This window comes from Leguminivora glycinivorella, chromosome 20 (assembly GCF_023078275.1).
Source record: "Leguminivora glycinivorella isolate SPB_JAAS2020 chromosome 20, LegGlyc_1.1, whole genome shotgun sequence".
NCBI lineage: Eukaryota > Metazoa > Arthropoda > Insecta > Lepidoptera > Tortricidae > Leguminivora > Leguminivora glycinivorella.
This window is the reverse complement of record NC_062990.1, coordinates 10,548,112-10,568,092: the sequence shown is the minus strand read 5'-3', so window position 1 is coordinate 10,568,092 and position 19,981 is coordinate 10,548,112. Positions and strand designations below refer to the sequence as shown.

At 36.4% G+C, this 19,981-nt stretch overlaps 1 protein-coding gene and 1 non-coding gene across 2 annotated transcripts in view; one reads left to right on the top strand and one right to left on the bottom strand.

The window, feature by feature from the left end:
• The window catches only part of LOC125236932, a 31,198-nt gene extending 19,982 nt beyond the window's left edge, over window positions 1-11,216 (bottom strand). The window contains exon 1 of the mRNA XM_048143848.1: window positions 11,089-11,216. Within this exon, the coding sequence (XP_047999805.1) occupies window positions 11,089-11,208 (120 nt within the window). The 5' untranslated portion in view covers window positions 11,209-11,216. The remainder of the gene's footprint in view (window positions 1-11,088) is intronic.
• Window positions 6,727-6,798, top strand: Trnam-cau. Its single transcript has one exon. It is a non-coding gene; the product is annotated as a tRNA-Met (tRNA).
• Window positions 11,217-19,981: the final 8,765 nt, after the last annotated feature.

The window sequence follows — 19,981 nt, the reverse complement described above, 5'->3', positions numbered from 1 at the left end:
GAAATATTAACGTTTTAAATATTAATCACTTAATAGTATGTTTATAGTTTTATTCTGTCTTAGTAAACTAGACTAATATGAAAACAGCTCGGTAAGTAGTCGTAAAATGGAACGTATATACTTTTTACGCACTAGTTCGTAAAATACAACTTCTCGCACGCTAAACAGCCAAAAAACGGGCACTTTTTGAGCAACTGTATTAAAAAAATATTTCCGGTAACTTCGATATTGTTTATTTCAACGTTTCCCTATTCTTAGTCAACGTAATTTTAGGCCACCCTGTACTTACCTACATACAGAATGATAAATAAATAAAAAAGTATGAAACAACAGATGAAACTTGGACATAAGATCAAAAATAGGTAATAATATTAGTATCCTGTATTAGTTTTCTTTGAAGAACAATCTCCGACATCGAAAACTAATATCAAAGATAGAAATATATTGTTTCAATGTTTTTATTAATTCCTATTTTGTTACCAAGATTTTGTTGATGAATTGAGATTTTATTAAGTTTTATTTCGTCATTAAGGTTCTCTAGTATCTATATTTTCTTAATTATAACAATTATCCTGTATATATCTTACAAAAGTCGAATTATATTACTAAATGTTGGTAACAAAATAGGATCAATTAAAATTTGCTGACGTGGCATTGTACAAAGTTGACGGGAATTGCTGACCTACATTAACAAACGGACCGCGAGCAGCCGACATTGAATTTACTGCGCCGAGCGAAGGTCGTCACCACTAAATGGGCCACGAACTCGCGGCCGCCGACATGTACTTGTAGCGCGGCAATAGAATCGCGGAGTGAGCTTCCCCTGCTGCCGTGTGTTATGTTGTAGAAGTCGACTGTGGGATATGGGTTCCATTGTGGTGTGGGCGATGGGCTGGCAACTTGTCACTGCAATTATCACACTTCAGCTGCCGTAGCCAAATGGCATTTCTGCGACACGAAACGAAAATGAAACGCAGCGAAAGGTAGTCTGGCTCTGTCACGTCACTACGCAAGAGCGATAGAGATAGATATCTACGAGCGTTTCGTTTCGTGAGCGTTTGTGCCATTCGGCTACATACCCTGTTTTCATTGAACCCCTGCCAAGATTGCCACTTATTGCCACTTTTCATGTGCTCTGCCTATTCCGTCTGGGAACACAGGCGTGTGGATATATACAGCGCGTAAACGTAATAAGGGCGATAAATGAAACCAGGCGTATAATTCAATATTGTTATCATTAATTAAGAGGTGTTTTTGATTTACTCTTAATTTTCACCCCATAATGAATTTTTGAAAAAAATCTCATCAGCAATGTACTGTAAACGTGGTTGCGATGACAATCAATGACAACTGTCAACGAGCGTTTAACGGGAGTGTGTTTGCATTACGTTGCGGGCCGAATTAATTTGTAATGATAAAAAAATATTTCAATTTTAAGTAAAAGTTATCTAATTACATTTTATACGTCCTATACTCACCACCGTTAAGAGGTTCGCCCGTATTAGGTTTACACCCTGTATAGGTATGTATTTTAAGTCATTGGCGTTATGTTTAATTTTCATATTAATTATTTTAGAATCTTAACTTTGATAAGTGGTGTTTCCAAAAATTAAAATTATGAAAAAACCCCCGACCGCGACCTAGTGGACCGATTTTCATGAAACATGGCTAAGAACACTCCCGACTAAATGAGCTTTCAAACAAAAAAAACTAAATCGAAATCCGTTGATCCGTTCGGGAGCTACGATGCTACAGACAGACACACACACAGACAGTCAGACAGACAAACAAACAGACAGACAGACATACAGACAGCCAGCCAGACAGACAAATAGACACGTCAAACTTATAACACCCCGTCGCTTTTGCGTCGGGGGTTAAAAACGTCCCATTTCCCGGCTCATTACTATTTAAATGAAACTCGTCTCATGAACCATTCGCACCATATAAAATAAAAACAACGAAACCTTTATCGGAATCAGAGCACCACTTCAAGCATTCACCCGATATCACCCTTACCATTAGGCTTGTGCCGTTTCGTTCGTTGATCGGAGCGCTCCGATCTCGTTCAATCGCTCCCACGAACTAGTTCGCTCTTTTAGGTCTTTTGCTCATTTAGTTCAGCCAGACCAGCGACCACTGCGGTCGGAAAGATCAGAACGAATGGGACCGAATAATGTCAAAATGATACGAATAGTCCACAGATAGTAACATTCCGGGCCGAAAGGTTGTAAGTAACCGAAGTTTAATATGAAAACTTGACTTTTTTTGTTGCTCTGCTAAGTAGCTCTCGCTCTCGGTCGACGCAGTCACACATTCGTTCTCGATCCAAACCGCTCGCGCTTGCCGATCCTATACTGAACTAAATGAGCAAAGACCAATTCTCAGACCACGGAAAGATTCAGTTCATTTCGGTCATTGATGGGATTTTATTCCTAACAGTTCATAGTTCGTGAACGACACAAGCCTACTTACCATACAAAACAGTCACAACAGCCATTGACATGCTCCATTCAAATATTATCCTTATTCATATGGAATAAAATACAAATCCCAATTGCTATAGGATACGACGAAAAGGGTACTGCAAAAAATTGGATCAGATGTGTTGTAAAAGCCTTCAGATGGCTCAATTTCAACAGATGCCTATCGGGATGTTTAATGTCAATTTTATTGATAATCAATCTGACAAACGAGTACATGACATAGCATACATAATAAACTCATGCTTGTTTTCATAACACGGGATAGGCAGAGCACAAGACACTGCTATTTAAAGTTTTAGCGCCACTTAGTGCGTTTCCACGTTATCCGATACGATATCGGATGTAGGACCGATATCCCATACAATTAAGCCGCCATCTTTGATTTTTGCCTTTGAAATCCTTCCGACATCCGATATCTGATCGGATAATGTGAAAACGCACTTAGCAGTCAAAGGGTTGAAGAACCCGAAATCGTGTTGTCACAGTCACAGGTTGCCAGCCTATCAACACTATAACAATATAGGTAAGGACACACTTGTCCCACATACGTAACGTATGCAATGCAACGTAGGAGAGCTTGTGTGCACAGTTGTCCCACGACGTGTATTGAATGGCATTTCTGCGACGCGAAACGAAATCGAAACGCTGCAGAAAGGTAGTCTGGCTCTGGCTCTGTCACGCCAATACGCAAGAGCGATAGAGATAGATAGCTACCCAAGTAACAATTTCTGGTCCTATAGTGGTCGAGAGCACCAAATTAAATCACATTAAATGGTCCTATAAATAGTCTATATTGGTACTGTAGAGCCGATTTGGCGCAATTATGCAGCCATTTAGTGATATAATAGGGCTATAGCAGTATCATCCGTGACGTTTAAGGTCTATAATGGTGATGTGATGATGACTATTGTGCTAATTTGTTGACATAGAGGACACAGTAACGCTATTATAGTATCAATTTATGCTATAGTAGCATTTGAGATTCCGTTATACAGGTTTTTTGTTCTGTAATAGCAGTTGCCGTCCCTTTTAATGCGAATGAATGAAATTTCTAAAATAATTTAATGTGTAATATTTAACAAAAACTGTTCTAAACGAGGAACTTTATGAAAAGTGGCGTGTGAACTTGTGAAGTTTAGTGTCAATCAAAATAATTTGGATTTCGTATAATTCCATCATTACTGCAAAAAGGTATGCGATGGAAATTTTACCGTTAAAAGAATATTAGTTTAATGGAGTATTTTAAGTGCGCCCTCGATTTATACCTGTTTTGAATAAAATAAATAAATATAATTTAATACAATAAAATTATTGGCACCATAGTTTCTACTATGAAACCAAGAAGTAAAACATACGCTTTTATAGTTCGACTATGTCACTTATCATACGCATTCACTGCCATAAGCCCGCCATTGTGGATTCAATTAGGGTTGCATGAGACTTTAACTATGATCCAGTTTAACTTATAAGTTCTTTATATAGAAAACAATACTTGTTTTCAATGTTTTACTATAGAAAGATCTTTTAAACAGTTTTTTTTTATAAAACATATAGTAAACTCAGCTATAACGCTATTGTGTTTTAAAAGAGATACCGAAACCATTATTCCACAGTTCTGTGATATAAAAGAGTAATTGTGACGTATACGGCGATGAGATATAAAAGGCATTAGACGACCGACTATTAACGCTTTTCAAAGCTATATAAACGTATCCTGAAAACTTCATTATACAGCAAAATAGCTCTATAATGGTATTCATATCACTACTACAGTATTAAATACTGTAGCAGTGTTTTCCAAAGCCACTATATCCCAAAATAGTGGTATAGTTAGGTTTTAATTTCGGTTAAAATACGACTACTAAAAATACTATAAGCGGCTTGTTGGGAACCTTAATAGCGCAAATTGATAGCATAACAGTGATTCCTAACACTATTATACAATAATATTGTTCTTTAGTAGGTTATTTGATCCTGTTATAGACCAGGCCTATAGCGGCTCTATAAAGTGGTGATATAAACGTTTACATCACTTCCTAATAACACCTTTTAGCTGAATAACACAACAACTATAGCGGCTTGTCGGGAACCTTAATAGCGCAAATTGATTGCATAACAGTGATTTCTAACACCATTATATAATAATATTGTTATATAGTAGTCATATTTGATCCTGTTATAGACCAGGCCTATAGTGGCTCTATAAAATGGTGATATAAACGTTTACATCACTTCCTAATAACACCTTTTAGCTGTATAACGCAACAACTATAGCGGCTTGTCGGGAACCTTAATAGCGCAAATTGATTGCATAACAGTGATTTCTAACACCATTATATAATAATATTGTTCTATAGTAGTCATATTTGATCCTGTTATAGACCAGGCCTATAGCAGCTTTATAAAATGGTGATATAAACGTTTACATCACTTCCTAATAACACCTTTTAGCTGTATAACGCAACAACTATAGCGGCTTGTCGGGAACCTTAATAGCGCAAATTGATTGCATAGCAGTGATTCCTAACACCATTATACAATAATATAGATCTATAGTAGTCATATTTGATCCTGTTATAGACCAGGCCTATAGCGGCTCTATAAAACGGTGATATAAACGTTTACATCACTTCCTAATAACACCTTTTAGCGGTATAAGCTTATAGAGCTAAAAGGTGTTACTGGAGGCTTTTATACGACAAGCGGTCACGCCGAAAACCTTTATACGACATCTATAGTAGCTTTTGGCGTCGAAAACCAAAATTATAGCACTAAAATGTTACTTGGGTACGAAAGATATATTATCGTGAGCGTTTCGTGAGCGTTTGTGTATTCGGCTACGCACACAGACATACTCCTGTAAGTACTTTTTTTTTAAATAATAAATGGGCTTACTCTTAGCCACAGACTAGCCAAAGGCAAAGACGCCTGTTCACTCTTGATTTGAAGGTTGCCGGGTTATATGAGCTCGGAAATATAATTTCCGATCCAGACAGTGAATTTGGAGACGATTTAGCTTTATTATTTTTAAATGAATATCTCCGCGTATTCTTACCTTATAACCCACATCACAATTGAACCCAAAGCCCAGAATTGACTTCTACGACACCCACGGAAGGTAAGGGGTGGTGTAATTGCTAGCCCGTCACTCACTACACTGAATTATTAGTATTAGGTAGGATTAGCAATGTTCTATTAAATAATACCATTTACTACTTTCAATAAAGGAAAACTTATTATTGAATTACATAATATGAAAATATCTTTTTGAATAGTTAACCTATCTAATAAAGAACATCCATGCTAATATTATAAATGGGAAAGTGTGTGTGTCTGTTTGTTTGTCTGTCTTTCACGGCAAAACGGAGCGATTAATTGACGTGATTTTTTAAGTGGAGTTAGTTGAAGGGATGGAGAGTGACATAGGCTACCTTTTGTCTCTTTCTAACGCGAGCAAAGCCGCGGGCAAAAGCTAGTTTTTAATAAAACTTATCACTTGTTTTTCCCACTCGCTCATTTATTTTTATTTTAAGTTTCTACCAGTCGTTGCAAACTCGTAAATGGATTCTTTAGCGGTGTGACACGAACTCGTGCCCGTTTTATGGAAACCGGATACAAATGGGAACTTAAGCCCGGAGGTGTCAAATAAACCTTTTATGGGGGTTAAACCACTATAATGACTGCTTGGTGCTTTAAAATCAAAGAGAATCGAGTAGGTATAAATAAAATAAATAAATATAGGACATTCTTACACAGATTGACTGAGGCCCACGGTAATAAAGCTCAAGAAGGCTTGTGTTGTGGGTACTCAGACAACGATATATATAATATATAAATACTTATTACATACCCCCTTATTCATAAATGTACACTAAAGTTATCAAGCCGATAAAGTTCGTTTGTCCCTTTCTATCACACCAATACGTCGGAAAGAGACAAACGAACTTTATCGGCTTGATAACTTTAGTGTACGTTTATGAATAAGGGGGATAGAAAACATCCATGACTCAGGAACAAATAAATATATACAAATAAATGCCCTTACCGGGATTCGAACCCGAGACCGCGGCGTAGCAGGTAGGGTCACTATACCGACTAGCTTTTTCCCGCGGCTTATAAAGTTACCACAGGATACACAGATGTTACGTTTGACGATACTTTAAAAAAGCGGGAATCGAACCCGGGTCTTCAGCTTAAATATGCGGCGAACGTCATTACTACTAGACGGGCTAGACTAGGCGGGCGGGTGGTCTAGTGGTAATGACGTCAGCCGCATAAGCTGAAGACCCGGGTTCGATTCCCGGCTCGGCCACCAGTGGGCTTTGTCGTTTTTTCTTTCGTGTTTGATACGAGTATCTATTTCAGTTTATGAATTACTGCTAAATTGGATTTATTTTCTTAGATCACTTTATTAACTGTTAAAAAAGTCGATTATGTAAACGCACCGTGTGTAATTATAAAGGATCAAGAGACTTCAAAATAAGTAAACAAAGCTTCGAAATTAATTAACTGTGGAGGGACGAAGTTATTGCTCCGGTCAACACACTGACGGGTTGGCCCCGACTTCCATGAAATTGTTACCGTGGGCATAGGATAACTTTGTACGGAAAATAAACGTAGGAAAATTCAAGGCAGCTATTCAAGGTGTTTTTTTTTAACTTGTTTACAGTAAAGAAAAATTAAAAACGTTTAAGGTGAAATACCCCATAATGGACGGTGATGCCATTATGGACAAAAAAACACAAATCCTTAAAAATAAGTATCTAAAATTAGTTTCTAAAAACTGACGGCTATGTACCATAAACTAGAGTTGTAGAGCTGTTTCATTTTGAAGTTTCAATTAATTCGGTTATTTCTGAAGGATTTGGCGACAAGATAAAATTCACCAGTTTACTGAAAAAAATATCAAGACGAATTCTTAGTAATGTTGCTAAGAGAGTTGAGTTCATGTATAAAATAATAAAAAAATAATACTCGGTGTAAACTTGAATGCGTTTTACTTACTGCATTAAGCTTGAGATAAGGTATAAAACATACTAGTTTGTTGCTCCAAAGATATAAAGAAATGGCGTTATTTTGCGAGTGTCCATTACTGGAACCGAATAACTGCCTACCTCCTATGATGGACAAGGAACAATTAACAAAACCAAAATTTACAAGAAACAATCCTATGTTAAAATAACTCAAACTAATTGTATTTATGGTATATAAAATTGACTCATTGAGTATCAGTTGGCTTTAAAAGTAAAATTTTAAACTTATTTCACTGTCCATAATGGGGGATCCATTACTGGAGAACTGCCGTCCATAATTGGAGAAAAAACACCTAGTTTTAATTTGTTAAGTATGAAGAAACTAATAGGAGTATCCATTCTGCAATACGCTTGAAATGTAAAAGAAGGACAGGACATTCAAGATTTAACACGCTTAGCGGTAGAATTTTTACATTTATGAGTGAAATATCAAAAACAGGCGAAAATTTTTCTTAAACTGTCCATGATTGGGTCCGTTACCTTATTTGATCAATAAAAGGGGTTACCAATTGAGGTCGAGATTTTCTTTCGATCACCGTCGTTAAATTTCTTCTTCGGCAGTTAAGTTAAATCGTAGTTAACCATGCTTTGTAAGGTCTTCCGACCCGGTACCGCAGCGAACGTGTTAATGAGTCAATAAGTGTAGAACGTCGTCATTTATAATTTCTTAATAGAATCTGGTCCCGTAATAGCCGAATGGCATTTCTGCGACACGAAACGCCACCGAAACGCCACAGAAAGGTAGTCTAGCTCTGTCGCGCCAATACGCAAGAGCGATAGAGATAGATAGCTACGAAAGAGATATTATCGTGAGCGCAGGGCTCGGATACCGGTTAAAGTTTCAAACCGTTATTATGTACTTGCGGACAAACCTTTAATTTTCGTTTTCGCTCGAAAAATCGCTATTTTTAAACCGGTTTTTAGAAGAGCTCTTTTATAAAGGTTTCGTTCGATTAACCGGTTTAGAACAAAGTAAACCGATTTATTCCGCAGCATAATAGGTAATACTGTTCTAACCAAACAAAAAACTCGCTGCGTGAACGTAGGTATTTAAGTGCGTCTCACCGCTCGTCGAATAAACCGGTTTATTTCGGTTAAAATAAAGTTCTTTCACGTTCTTTAAAAAGTTCGGAGTAAAATCGAAATAAACCGATTTTAACCGGTAAAAAATAAACCGGTTCCGAGCCTTGCGTGAGCGTTTGTGCATTCGGCTACGCCTTTTTTTCTAATTTAGCTACCGGTTGGTTCCTGATTAGTATATTACATTTAATTAAATTCATGACGGAAATTGATGGAAAACAAAATAAACACGGTGTAATACCAGAGCGGCTCACTCCGCGATTCTATCACTGCGCTACAAGTACATGCCGGCGGCCGCGAGTTCGCGGCCCATTCAGTGGTGACCTTCGCGCGGCGCAATAAAATTTAATGTCGGCTGTTCGCGCCCGGTCCGCTTGTTAATGTAGGTAAGAATTTATAATGGCGGCATTTTGTGAACATCAAAGGAGTGAGCCTTCTGTACTTGTACTAGTATTTATCCTTCTTGACTGGTGTACGCATACAGATTTAATAATTCCCTTCATCTGGCTAGGACCGTAAAGTTTCCTCCTGAAATGTTAACCGTCTTACCGTACGATTACATGGATTAAGATAATTAAAAGGTTCCGTATATACATGGGTCCTACAAGACAATTACACAGTCCTACAAATATTATAGGACATTCTTACACAGATTGACTGAGGCCCACGGTAAGCTCAAGAAGGCTTGTGTTGTGGGTACTCAGACAACGATATATATAATATACAAATACTTATATACATAGAAAACATCCATGACTCAGGAACAAATATCTGTGCTCATCACACAAATAAATGCTCTTACCGGGATTCGAACCCGGGACCGCGGCGTAGCAGGCAGGGTCTCTACCGACTGCGCCAGACCGGTCGTCGGTCGGTTATATCGTCATGTCTCCACTTACTAAGTGGGGTATCATAATGAAAGAGCTGGAGGTATATTTTAAAGGTGCATTAGGGTAATTCCGAATGTCAGAAATGCTCTAGTAATTCCGAAAGGGGAATCTTGATATGACGGAAATAATGGTGATTTTTGTGCGACTTTCGAAATTAGACGACTTTCGGAATTACCCTAATGCACCTTACTTATTATTTTATTTGCAATACAAGGGACATCGTTCTCAAACTTGCGTATATTTTTGAAGTGTTTATTTAAGACGATACAGGAGGGGTCAATTCTCCATACAAAGCTCTCGACTATTTCCTCCCTGGTTTTTGAAGATAGAGCAATGATTTTTTCAACACAGATTATTATTATTTTTATCTGTGTCGGACCGTTTTGAGATTATTTTTTTTTCATATTTTTATTTTTAAAGACGCTAGAGCCAATCAAAAATTTCAAAAAACGGTATTTTTTTTATTATGGCGCAGAAAAAGGTGTGATACTCAAGATTGGTAACAATTAGCCAAAAAAACTAAACGGTCCGACACAGATTATTTCATTGTTATTCAGATTCTCAAATTTCGTTCCGATTGCTTAAGTTTTGAAGGAGGAAACAGTCGAGAGCGGAATCTCGATTTGAAAGATTTTTTCGCAATATCTTTTAACTGAGTTGTTCTTAATGGACAATTTTTGTTTCGATAAATCTAGTTAATAACACTAGTACTTATATTTAACTAAAATTCCCAAATTGAAAGGGGGACTCCTTTCCATTTTAGCATTTTCGCTCCTCTAGCGTATTTTGCGTCTGGTGGTGTATATAAATGCGCCTTTTGAAGATATCTTCTAGGTAGGTACAGTCAGCCAAGAAAGTGGTTTACCACTTTTGGACTCTCTTTCAAACACATAAGGTCGAAAAGTGCTAAACCACTTTTTTCGCTAACTGTACCTAAAGCTAGCAGCAGAAGTAGAATTATGCGTATAATATTACAATAAAAGTCTTTCGTAGAAACTGGAGAACTGATAGGGTTTCTTCATAAAGTGCACTTTAATAATAACACTTCAAAAATAAACACCATAAATACTTCAAAAATATAAGCAAGATTAAGTACAAATATCAAATATTTTATTGGTGTTAGTGTGTGTTAAAAGTTAATTACTATTCATTTTATTATTCTCAATTCATAAGGTAATTTTTGACGATCATGTTGAGAAGATAAACATAACTTTGGCATGTAAAAAAATAGTGTCATTTTTGCATGCATCAGGATAGGTGTCAAGTGGATGCCGACAAAGAAGCGGGGACGTGGCAGGCCTATGGCGGGACGACTTGGATTTTTTATGAGTGGCTGGTCGGAAAAAGCACATAACCCGGCAACCTTCAAATCAAGAGTGAACAGGCATCTTCTGGGCGAGCTCACTCCATCGTAGGCCACGTCTTTGCCTTTGGCTAGTCTGTGGTCAAGAATAAGCCCATTTATAATAAAAAAATAAAAAAAATAAGAGGGAGTTGTGGAAATCAAGGAGAGGCCTTTGCCCAGCAGTGGGACACTATAACGGGCTAATTAAAAAAATCATGAAATAAAGAAATCTAAATCTTTTTCACTAAAAATACCTTATACTGCGGATTTTCCGGAGGCTCCAAAAACTGATCACTTTTCGCGAAGTCAGACTGCCTAAAACCCTTGGAAGCCTGACATGTTCCGAAAACAAAGATAACAGCCAGTAAATACATGAGGCGTATGGGACTGAGATAAACGAGTTAGCTGAGGTGATTGCTTATTTGCGAGTTGATAAGACGTAATGGATTCGATTTTGCGGGCGCGTTAGGTACGGTTTCAGTCGATGACTTATGCATGAATGTTAAGACGCAAAAGAGTAAGTTTCTTCGTTAGAAAACGTTACTCGTTAGGGGCAGTCCAAATTACGTCACGCAAAATATCGATTTTTTTTAATCTTTGTCCTCTATGTCACGTTTTCTTTATATCCCTTTTTTATTATACACTAGCTTTTACCCGCGGCTTCGCCCGCGTAATAAAAGTATTCATTAAGATTTTCATTTGGATCCGTAGGGACCGTAGGTTTCTCTGTAGGTTTATTTATCTGCGATTATTTCGATTGCACATAATACTTTTGCTTGCAATGATTGTAGAAATATTACACAACGACCACAGCGTAGGTAATTCTATATACGCTGGGGAAACCTTTATAAACATCCCACATAGCCCGTATTTCGACACTATAATCGGTGGGTAAAAAGTACTTTTTTCTATTACCCCTTACAATTTTTTACATTTTGCTTATACTTATCGCAAACGTAATCTTCAAGCAAGCAAACAACGATCGTCTTAGAGCACATTGATTGTAAGAGACCGCCGACCGATTATCCGTATCCCTCTAACGATACCCATATTATCCGTATCCGTATCCGTATCGCTATCGCTAACGCTATTGCTAACGCTATTGCTATCGCTATCGCTATCGCTATCGCTATCGCTATCGCAATCGCTATCGCTATCCCTATCGCTATCCCTATCGCTATCCCTATCGCTATCCCTATCGCTTTCCCTATCCCTATCCCTATCCCTATCCCTATCCCTTATCAAGATGTTTAATGATATAACACTTTAAGTTCTCGCGCTTTGTACACATATTTAAAGTCACATACAGGTCGAACGCGATTAATTAACATTATTTTTACCTTTTTCCCAACGTTTCGGCCAGGTTGCACTGGCCGTGGTCGCGGAAGACTGACGTCCCAGCAAAATGTCACCGGAGATGTAAACAACACAAAACTACCCGATATTAATTTATATAAATGTTCGGGGTAGACAAATAAATATAATCTACCCGCTTTTAGTTAATGTTTATTTCCCACCATGTTTATTTTAAAGGTAAAAATAATGTTAATTATTCGCGTTCGACCTGTATGTGACTTTAAATATATGTTTAATGATTTCTCATCAAGTGCTAAAATATAAAGTTTCATGGTTTTATCTTTTAAAATTAAGAAATCCCATACAAACTTTCAACCTCTTTTTCAACCCCTTCATCCCTTTTTTTCGAAATAAAAAGTAGCCTATGTTCTGTCTCAGGGTCTAAAGATTGTCTGTTCCAAATTTCATCAAAATCGGTTGCGTGGTTTAAGCGGGAAAGCGTAACAGACAGACAGACAGACAGACAGACAGACAGACAGACAGACAGACAGACAGACAGACAGAGTTACTTTCGCATTTATAATATAACAGACAGACAGACAGACAGACAGACAGACAGACAGACAGACAGACAGACAGAGTTACTTTCGCATTTATAATATTAAGTATTAAGTATGGAATATGGATTAGTAAAATTAGTAATAATAGTATAGTATTAGTATATTAGTATATTAGTATAATTAGTATATTAGTATTAGTATATATTAGTATATTAGTATGGATAAATGGGCTTACTCTTGGCCACAGGCTAGCCAAAGGCAAAGACGTACGTAGCCTACGATGGAGTGAGCTCGCCCATAAGATGCCTGTTCACTCTTGATTTGAAGGTCGCCGGGTTATATGAGCTCGGAAATATAGCCGGCAAGGAATTCCACTCCTTGGCGGTGCGCATAAGAAAATTAGAAGCAAAGCGAAACGAAAGTTGTTTTTATCCGCACGTGCCAATGTTGACGCGATGAGCCCATGAGCTCCCATGAACGCAAGGAGGATGATGTTTGCTTTCAACGTGAATCTTCTTTTCTAATGCGCACTAGACTTGAAGGCCTTTAGTCATAACGTCTTTATTTGGGTTGTCTATTGTTTGCCCGACAGTCATTTAACATAATATTCATTTGCCCGAATCTAACTTGCCTGAATTTCATTTGCCCGAATGATTTGTTTACCATAAAAATCATATGACATACTCGTTGTTTATCCGAATATTACCTTCCATAATCATACAATGCCATACTATTTGTTAGCCATATTATTAAGTGCAATAATATGGTTTCATAGAATATTCAAACGCCATAAGCAATTATTGCCATATTAATTGTTGCCCATATTATTACCTAACCTAACCTACTTTCTGATAGCAGTTTCATTTTCCAGGGGTCACAGTTCTAACCTAACCTAACCTACTTTTCCAGCAGTTTCATTCTCCAGGGGTCACAGTTCTAACCTAACCTAACCTACTTTCTGATAGCAGTTTCATTTTCCAGGGGGTCGCAGTTCTAACCTAACCTAACCTACTGTCTGATAGTATTTTCATTTTCCGGGGGTCACAGTTCTAACCTAACCTAACCTACTTTTCAAGCAGTTTCCTTTTCCAGAGGTTCACAGTTCTAACCTAACCTAACCTACTTTCTGATAGCAGTTTCATTTTCCAGGGGGTCACAGTTCTAACCTAACCTAACCTACTTTCTGATAGCAGTTTCATTCTCTAGTCCTTCTAGTACCTATTATAGTAGTTTTCGATTCTGCCAAAGCACATTATGGAAATTGACTTTTCTGGACGCTAATTTGTATGACAAATGATGGTATGGAATGTGGTAATTACGGATTTCGATGATTCTGACAAATGACATTATGGAAACTGACTTTATGGGAAACAAAGTTTCTGGCACTAGATTAATATAGTAAACAATGATTATGGCATAAGTTGTTATGAGAAACAATATTATGATTGTTGAATAGGATGGCAAATAAAATTATGGCAAATGAAATTCTGGAAAATGGGGGTATCCCCTTTATTTGTACACGAGTCCGGTCAAAGGTCACTGTTTATCACCTGACATTATATCTTTAATGACCTTAGTGTTCCTAATGCTTGCTGAGACGAACGTTTAAGGCTGTTATGACGAAAGCAATTCCGACAAACATGCTGTCACAGTCATTTTATTTCCAGCGATAAATACTCATAAATATGACGACCGGTCTAGTGAATTGGTTAGTGATCCTACCTGCTGCACTTTTAGTGCGGTTTCACATTATCCGATCCGACATCGGATGTAGGACCGATATCCCATACATTTAAGTCCCCATCTTTGATTTTTGCCTTTGAAATAATTCCTACATCCGATATCGAATCGGATGATGTGAAAATGCACTTCACACACATGCACAATGCATTAACCAAATACCAATATGTATTAAACTAATGCAAATGTTAAAACTAATGCAAATGTTATAGGTAGTCTGCTCGCTAATTAGAAGGCACGGTGATTATCTGATTATTGATCAGAATAATTTAACAGAGGACTATTGTTATACCGTGACTTTGTCTGGGAATTTACTGAGAAATTAGACTTATATTGACCGGGATATAGACCGGTGTTATAGTTTTCGGTGGCCAAAGTTAAAATAAATATTACACACATTTTTAATCGAAAATACGTAGCCACCATACACTTTTAATACCCAAAATCTATAAAAATTGGTTTCTTATGTCAAATACTACTAGCCTAGGAACCATCCGGTCTTGCTACTACTGGGAAAATAACTTAATTCTATAACAGTACTTTTTATGTCACCAAAAATTAAGTTTGGTAATTTGAAATAGTTTTTTTAGTTAAGCCACCAAAATTTGTGACAAAAAACGTATAATAGAATAAAAAAAATATTATTTTAATTCACTAAAAATCAGGCGAAAATGGAATCAGGACTTTTGTTTTAAATTCGACTACTTTAATTTATGACCTTTATAACACATTAAGAAACCACCTATTTTTGTGAATGATACTTCGTAGTAGCAAAAAGCGGACTAATTAAATCAGTTATGACACAAGCAATAAAAGGACAAGTGAAGTTATGGTTGTTTTGTATATACATTATGTGTTGAAACACTATGAAAACTGAAACCACCCCAAAAACAAGACGGATGTTCAATATTTTACTAGCTCGGAATAACATTCACGGCAAAAATTACATAAGCAAAAAAATTGGAACAGACTTTTCGTTAGGATCATAATAAAGAAGAATAAAAATTAATCCACCTTTAAATGCTCGCCAAGAAGCGCTAAAACCACATACGTACGTACTGAAATAAGTATTTTCATATTCTTCTTACCTACAAACTCTCCACCATTGACGATGTAATTTCCTGCATTATTTCAAAAGTGACTCATGTGTTCAACCGCATTTTCATTACATCATGGTATAATAATATATTTCGTCGCCACTACTATCGCTTAAATAGCTCAGGTTGTACTAGCGTAACGTAAAATGACGGACGGATCCTGATGTCGTGGGTTCGATCCCCGGCAGTCGAAATGAACTTTTTTTGGTTTTTATTTTTATTTTATTTTTCTTTTACCGCCTTTTTACCCCCTTTATTTAAAATATTTTTTTTTTTTGTTGTATATAACATTTTATTTAATGCTGTGAGTAATTTAGGTACAGTCAAGATATTTAATTCCCTAGCCATTTTAAAATGTTATTAGACACATGTAATGCAATAAGGTCGAAAACTGTATTTCAGTATTAGTATTGATTGAAGGTAACCTAAGGTTCAACATCGTTCCTCCCCGCAACCGCAATACTCTGTCTTAGCTAACCATCGCTAGACGTTATGCCCTTGTAATAAGGATTACAAATGTACAGTGACAGTTGTCCGGTATGACTCATAGATTTATATAATTATTATTAAGCTAGATTGAGTTGTTAGGCCAAAAAGTGTGTCCACATGAGAGGGTAAAGTTGGGGCTGGTGTCCCTCTCGCACTTATTGCCACTATCAAATTTATTTGAATGACGTCATCACTGTCATTATTTGGGGATACCAGTCAATATTCAAAGTTACTACCAAATCTACTAATACCGAATTAAATGTTTTTTTTAATTGCGCAAATCTTTGGTTTTATGGCTTCATAATAATGACTTACCAATTCGCTACAAGGTATTAATATACTTGCCTCGATTTAATACAAAAATCATTTAAGAAGTTTATTAACTTAGTTATCATACAGGTAAAAACACTACTACTATAGTAATCTCTTTAACACTGGTCACACGTGCGAGAGGGACACCAGCCCCAACTTTGACCCTCTCATGTGGATACACTTTTACTATCCTAATAAGAACGTTTTTCTGCACCGGTGATAAAGTTCAATTTATTATGGCAAAAAAAGTGTGAGCTCAGTCCCTATTGAAAGTCCATGGTATGACTCAATGAATAATTGGCTAAATAGTAATCGGAAAACAAGCAAGCAAGCAAGGGTAGAATATATTTCTATAAGTTATTTCGTTGGATTACATTACAAAATGAATGTATAATACATTATAATACTCGTTGTAATTGTATAGATTTAAATAAATAATTTTATTAGTTCAAATTAATGACCGTCAAGGAACAAAAACTAATTGAGTCGCTATTAGACCGTTTTCACATTATCCGATCCGATAACGGATGTCGGAAGGATATCAATAGATGAATCCAAGATTCCGCCTGTAATGTATGGGATATCGGTCCGACATCCGATATCGGATCGGATAATGCGAAAACGCACTTAGGTCTACATTTTACACTTTTGAAAACCAAGATTAATTAGAGTCAGTTGTATGGTCGGTATGTAGTGTAAATAAAAAGTCGAAAAGTAGTAAGTTCTTTCTATACTTTTTGCTATGTATTTTATATTTCAATAGGCAGGCTTCTGTCTGTACCCATATTACAGTACTTTCAATATGTGCTATCCTATAATTAAATTCGGACACTCGCGTAGACACTTCTAATATTATTTGAATGGCATTATTACCAACATTAAATCTCCTTTTGAAAATAAATTTTAAAGAATATCCCACTATCAGATCAGAGCCACTGGTATTTAATTTAAAACAAATGCCTATAATAAATAAATCTGATTAACCTTTGGGTTGTCTGCTGTCGAATTTAATTATTTTCATAGAAAATATTTTTATTTGTATCCTTCCAGCTCGAGATTCTTGGAAGCCCTGTAAATTTTTCTCTGTGACAACAAGATATGACATGTCAGGAAATTTACACATACATACATTACATACATTTATTGTAATAAACGTAGTACAAGTGACCAAGATAAAGATGATACAGTAGGGTATTTTTAAAGTTTATGTAATGAAGAAGTAAAATTGCGGCCTTTTTTAGGTATTTCTATTTATGAAATAAATTGGAAATATCTAATACCTACATACTTATTATATATTGGTAGCGGCTCCATTCGTTCAATATTCGTTCGCAATTCATTTTGACATTTAAGTTATTTGAGCATATTTTGACAAAAGGTATTTTGATAAAGAGTTTTTAGTGTGTCGCAGTTCCATTTGCAATTTTGATACTTAGGTCTTTATACACTAAGTTGGTTATGTTATGGCATGAACGATTTTTTCCTAAGCAGATAAGAAGTTAACGTTATTAGCATCAACAAGAGTGTTATAAATGTAATTTAGACCCAGCTTTTTAAAACATTTTTGTTATGAATTGTGCGTCCTTGTATTTAATGTCATTGCAGTAGCTTGTACTTATCAACTTATAATATAAATAAAACATAAAAAAAATGAATTAAAAAAGCTGTAATATCTACGGCCTACGTATGCGACGACTGAGATTTGAACCCGTGACCTGTGGCTTGTAAGTCTATCGATAATCGCCGGGGCTATACCTGGCCGTGACATATGGGTCGAAATTAGACTTTGCATAGCTTTCGCGTGTTTGTAACAAGCGTTGCTTCAACGATTCTGAAGAATGGAAGAATACATTTCACAAGATGACGGAGATCTGTCAAATGGTAGAAGAGAAAAACGTGAGATAGATGTATGTACTGACAAGTATATACTCTTTTCGACGACTGTCAAATCGCATGCCTAAAATAAATATGTAATTTTTTAAATTACTTTGGACTTTATTATCGGTGGGAAACGTCTGTTTTTAATCTACCTAAAATATTACTTATGTAGAAATAGGCATGTAATGAGGAGGAACACTCAAAGGATACGACAGATGGCGCCACCCTATTAGTCCGTGAGACGTGAGAGCGAGAAGCTGATAATTATGTTTTTTTCTCTCTCTCTCACATATGAATGACAGTGACATGCCTAGACTCTTGCATAGGCGCCGCCTGGCGGGGTAAAATGTCAGTGTACCTCCTCATTTACGTTAATGTGTAATAGAAGAACAGAATAAAAAGCATGCGACACGGCTCATCACCTACTCTCGGCCCAGCGCCACTGGCGTGGTGGTTTGCCATATGGATTCCTAAATGTAAGACACTAAGGTCCAAACCAAACCACGCAAAAAATGTAAATATATTATTAAATAAAGGTCAAACTTATTGGGTGGATTATCATGCTGTTAATCTTGTTAAATAGGGACAGTAAAAGTCAACCTCGTACTATTATCTGTTCCTAATTTGCCCGGTCAAATATTTAGATTTTTTTATTTCCATATAAATATATTGGTGGTTTTTATATGCTAAATATCTGAAATATTATGTGCTATTCATTTCTGCTTAAAAATATCTGTTGTTATATTTGCTCTAGAGCACGTTAGAAAAAATTCAAAAATTCTATATCATTAAAAAAAGTCTTATTTCCCGTCATATATTTAGGTGGCTTCGGGTTGTAAACCTTAAAACTGATTTTTTTTTTTACATGTGTCCACCATTAAATTACTGTGAGGTATTTTGCTGAAAGAAAACGCTTATTTTTTGGGCGTAGTTTTTTTTAATATCTTCCATTCCAAACTATTGGTGGATTCGAAAATATAGGTTTTTTAAATTGCGATTAAACGCTGTATATGAAAAAAAACTACTGTTGTAGAATTATTTTCAAAAATATCGCACCGTTCTTAGGCTATACAGGAAACAATCATTTCTTGTGCCAAATTCGATAAACAACAAGCTACTTGTCATTTGAATCGGCAATGTATTTGAATCAACAAGTCGATTTTATAAAAACAACCTGACACATATTGTTTTAAACATACGTTTGGCTGATTCAAACGGATAAACCGCAACAAGTCGAACTTGTTAAATTCACAATGCAAATTTCTCTCAGTGTACGGTCCGCTTTGACAACTAATCCCAAGATTTGGCGTAGGCATTAATTCGCTCGCGTTAAATTCGAAAATTGCGAAATCTTCCATACAAACTTCCAACCCCCATTTTAGGGAAGTGGGGGGTTAGAAAGAGACAAAAAGTAGCCTATGTTACTCTCAATCCTTTCAACTATCTCTACTTCAAAAATCACGTAATATCGTCGCTCCGTTTTGCCGTGAAAGACGGACAAATAAACAGACACACACACTTTCCCATTTATAATATTAGTATGGATTTATTTTTTCTTAGAATGTGATACGCTCACTATCTTTCCAAGTAGTTTAGTTATAATTTTTCCCCCTCGACGTTGAAAGGTCGCCAGAGTTGGCAACTTTGCTCATCTAGCGGCTCATCAAAGTTGCGTTATTGATCTATCGCTAACTTTGATCAGGCAATGTTGGCAGTTGATTATGTGGTGAGCTGTTGTGATACTTCGGAATCCTACTAATATCACATATGTGGAT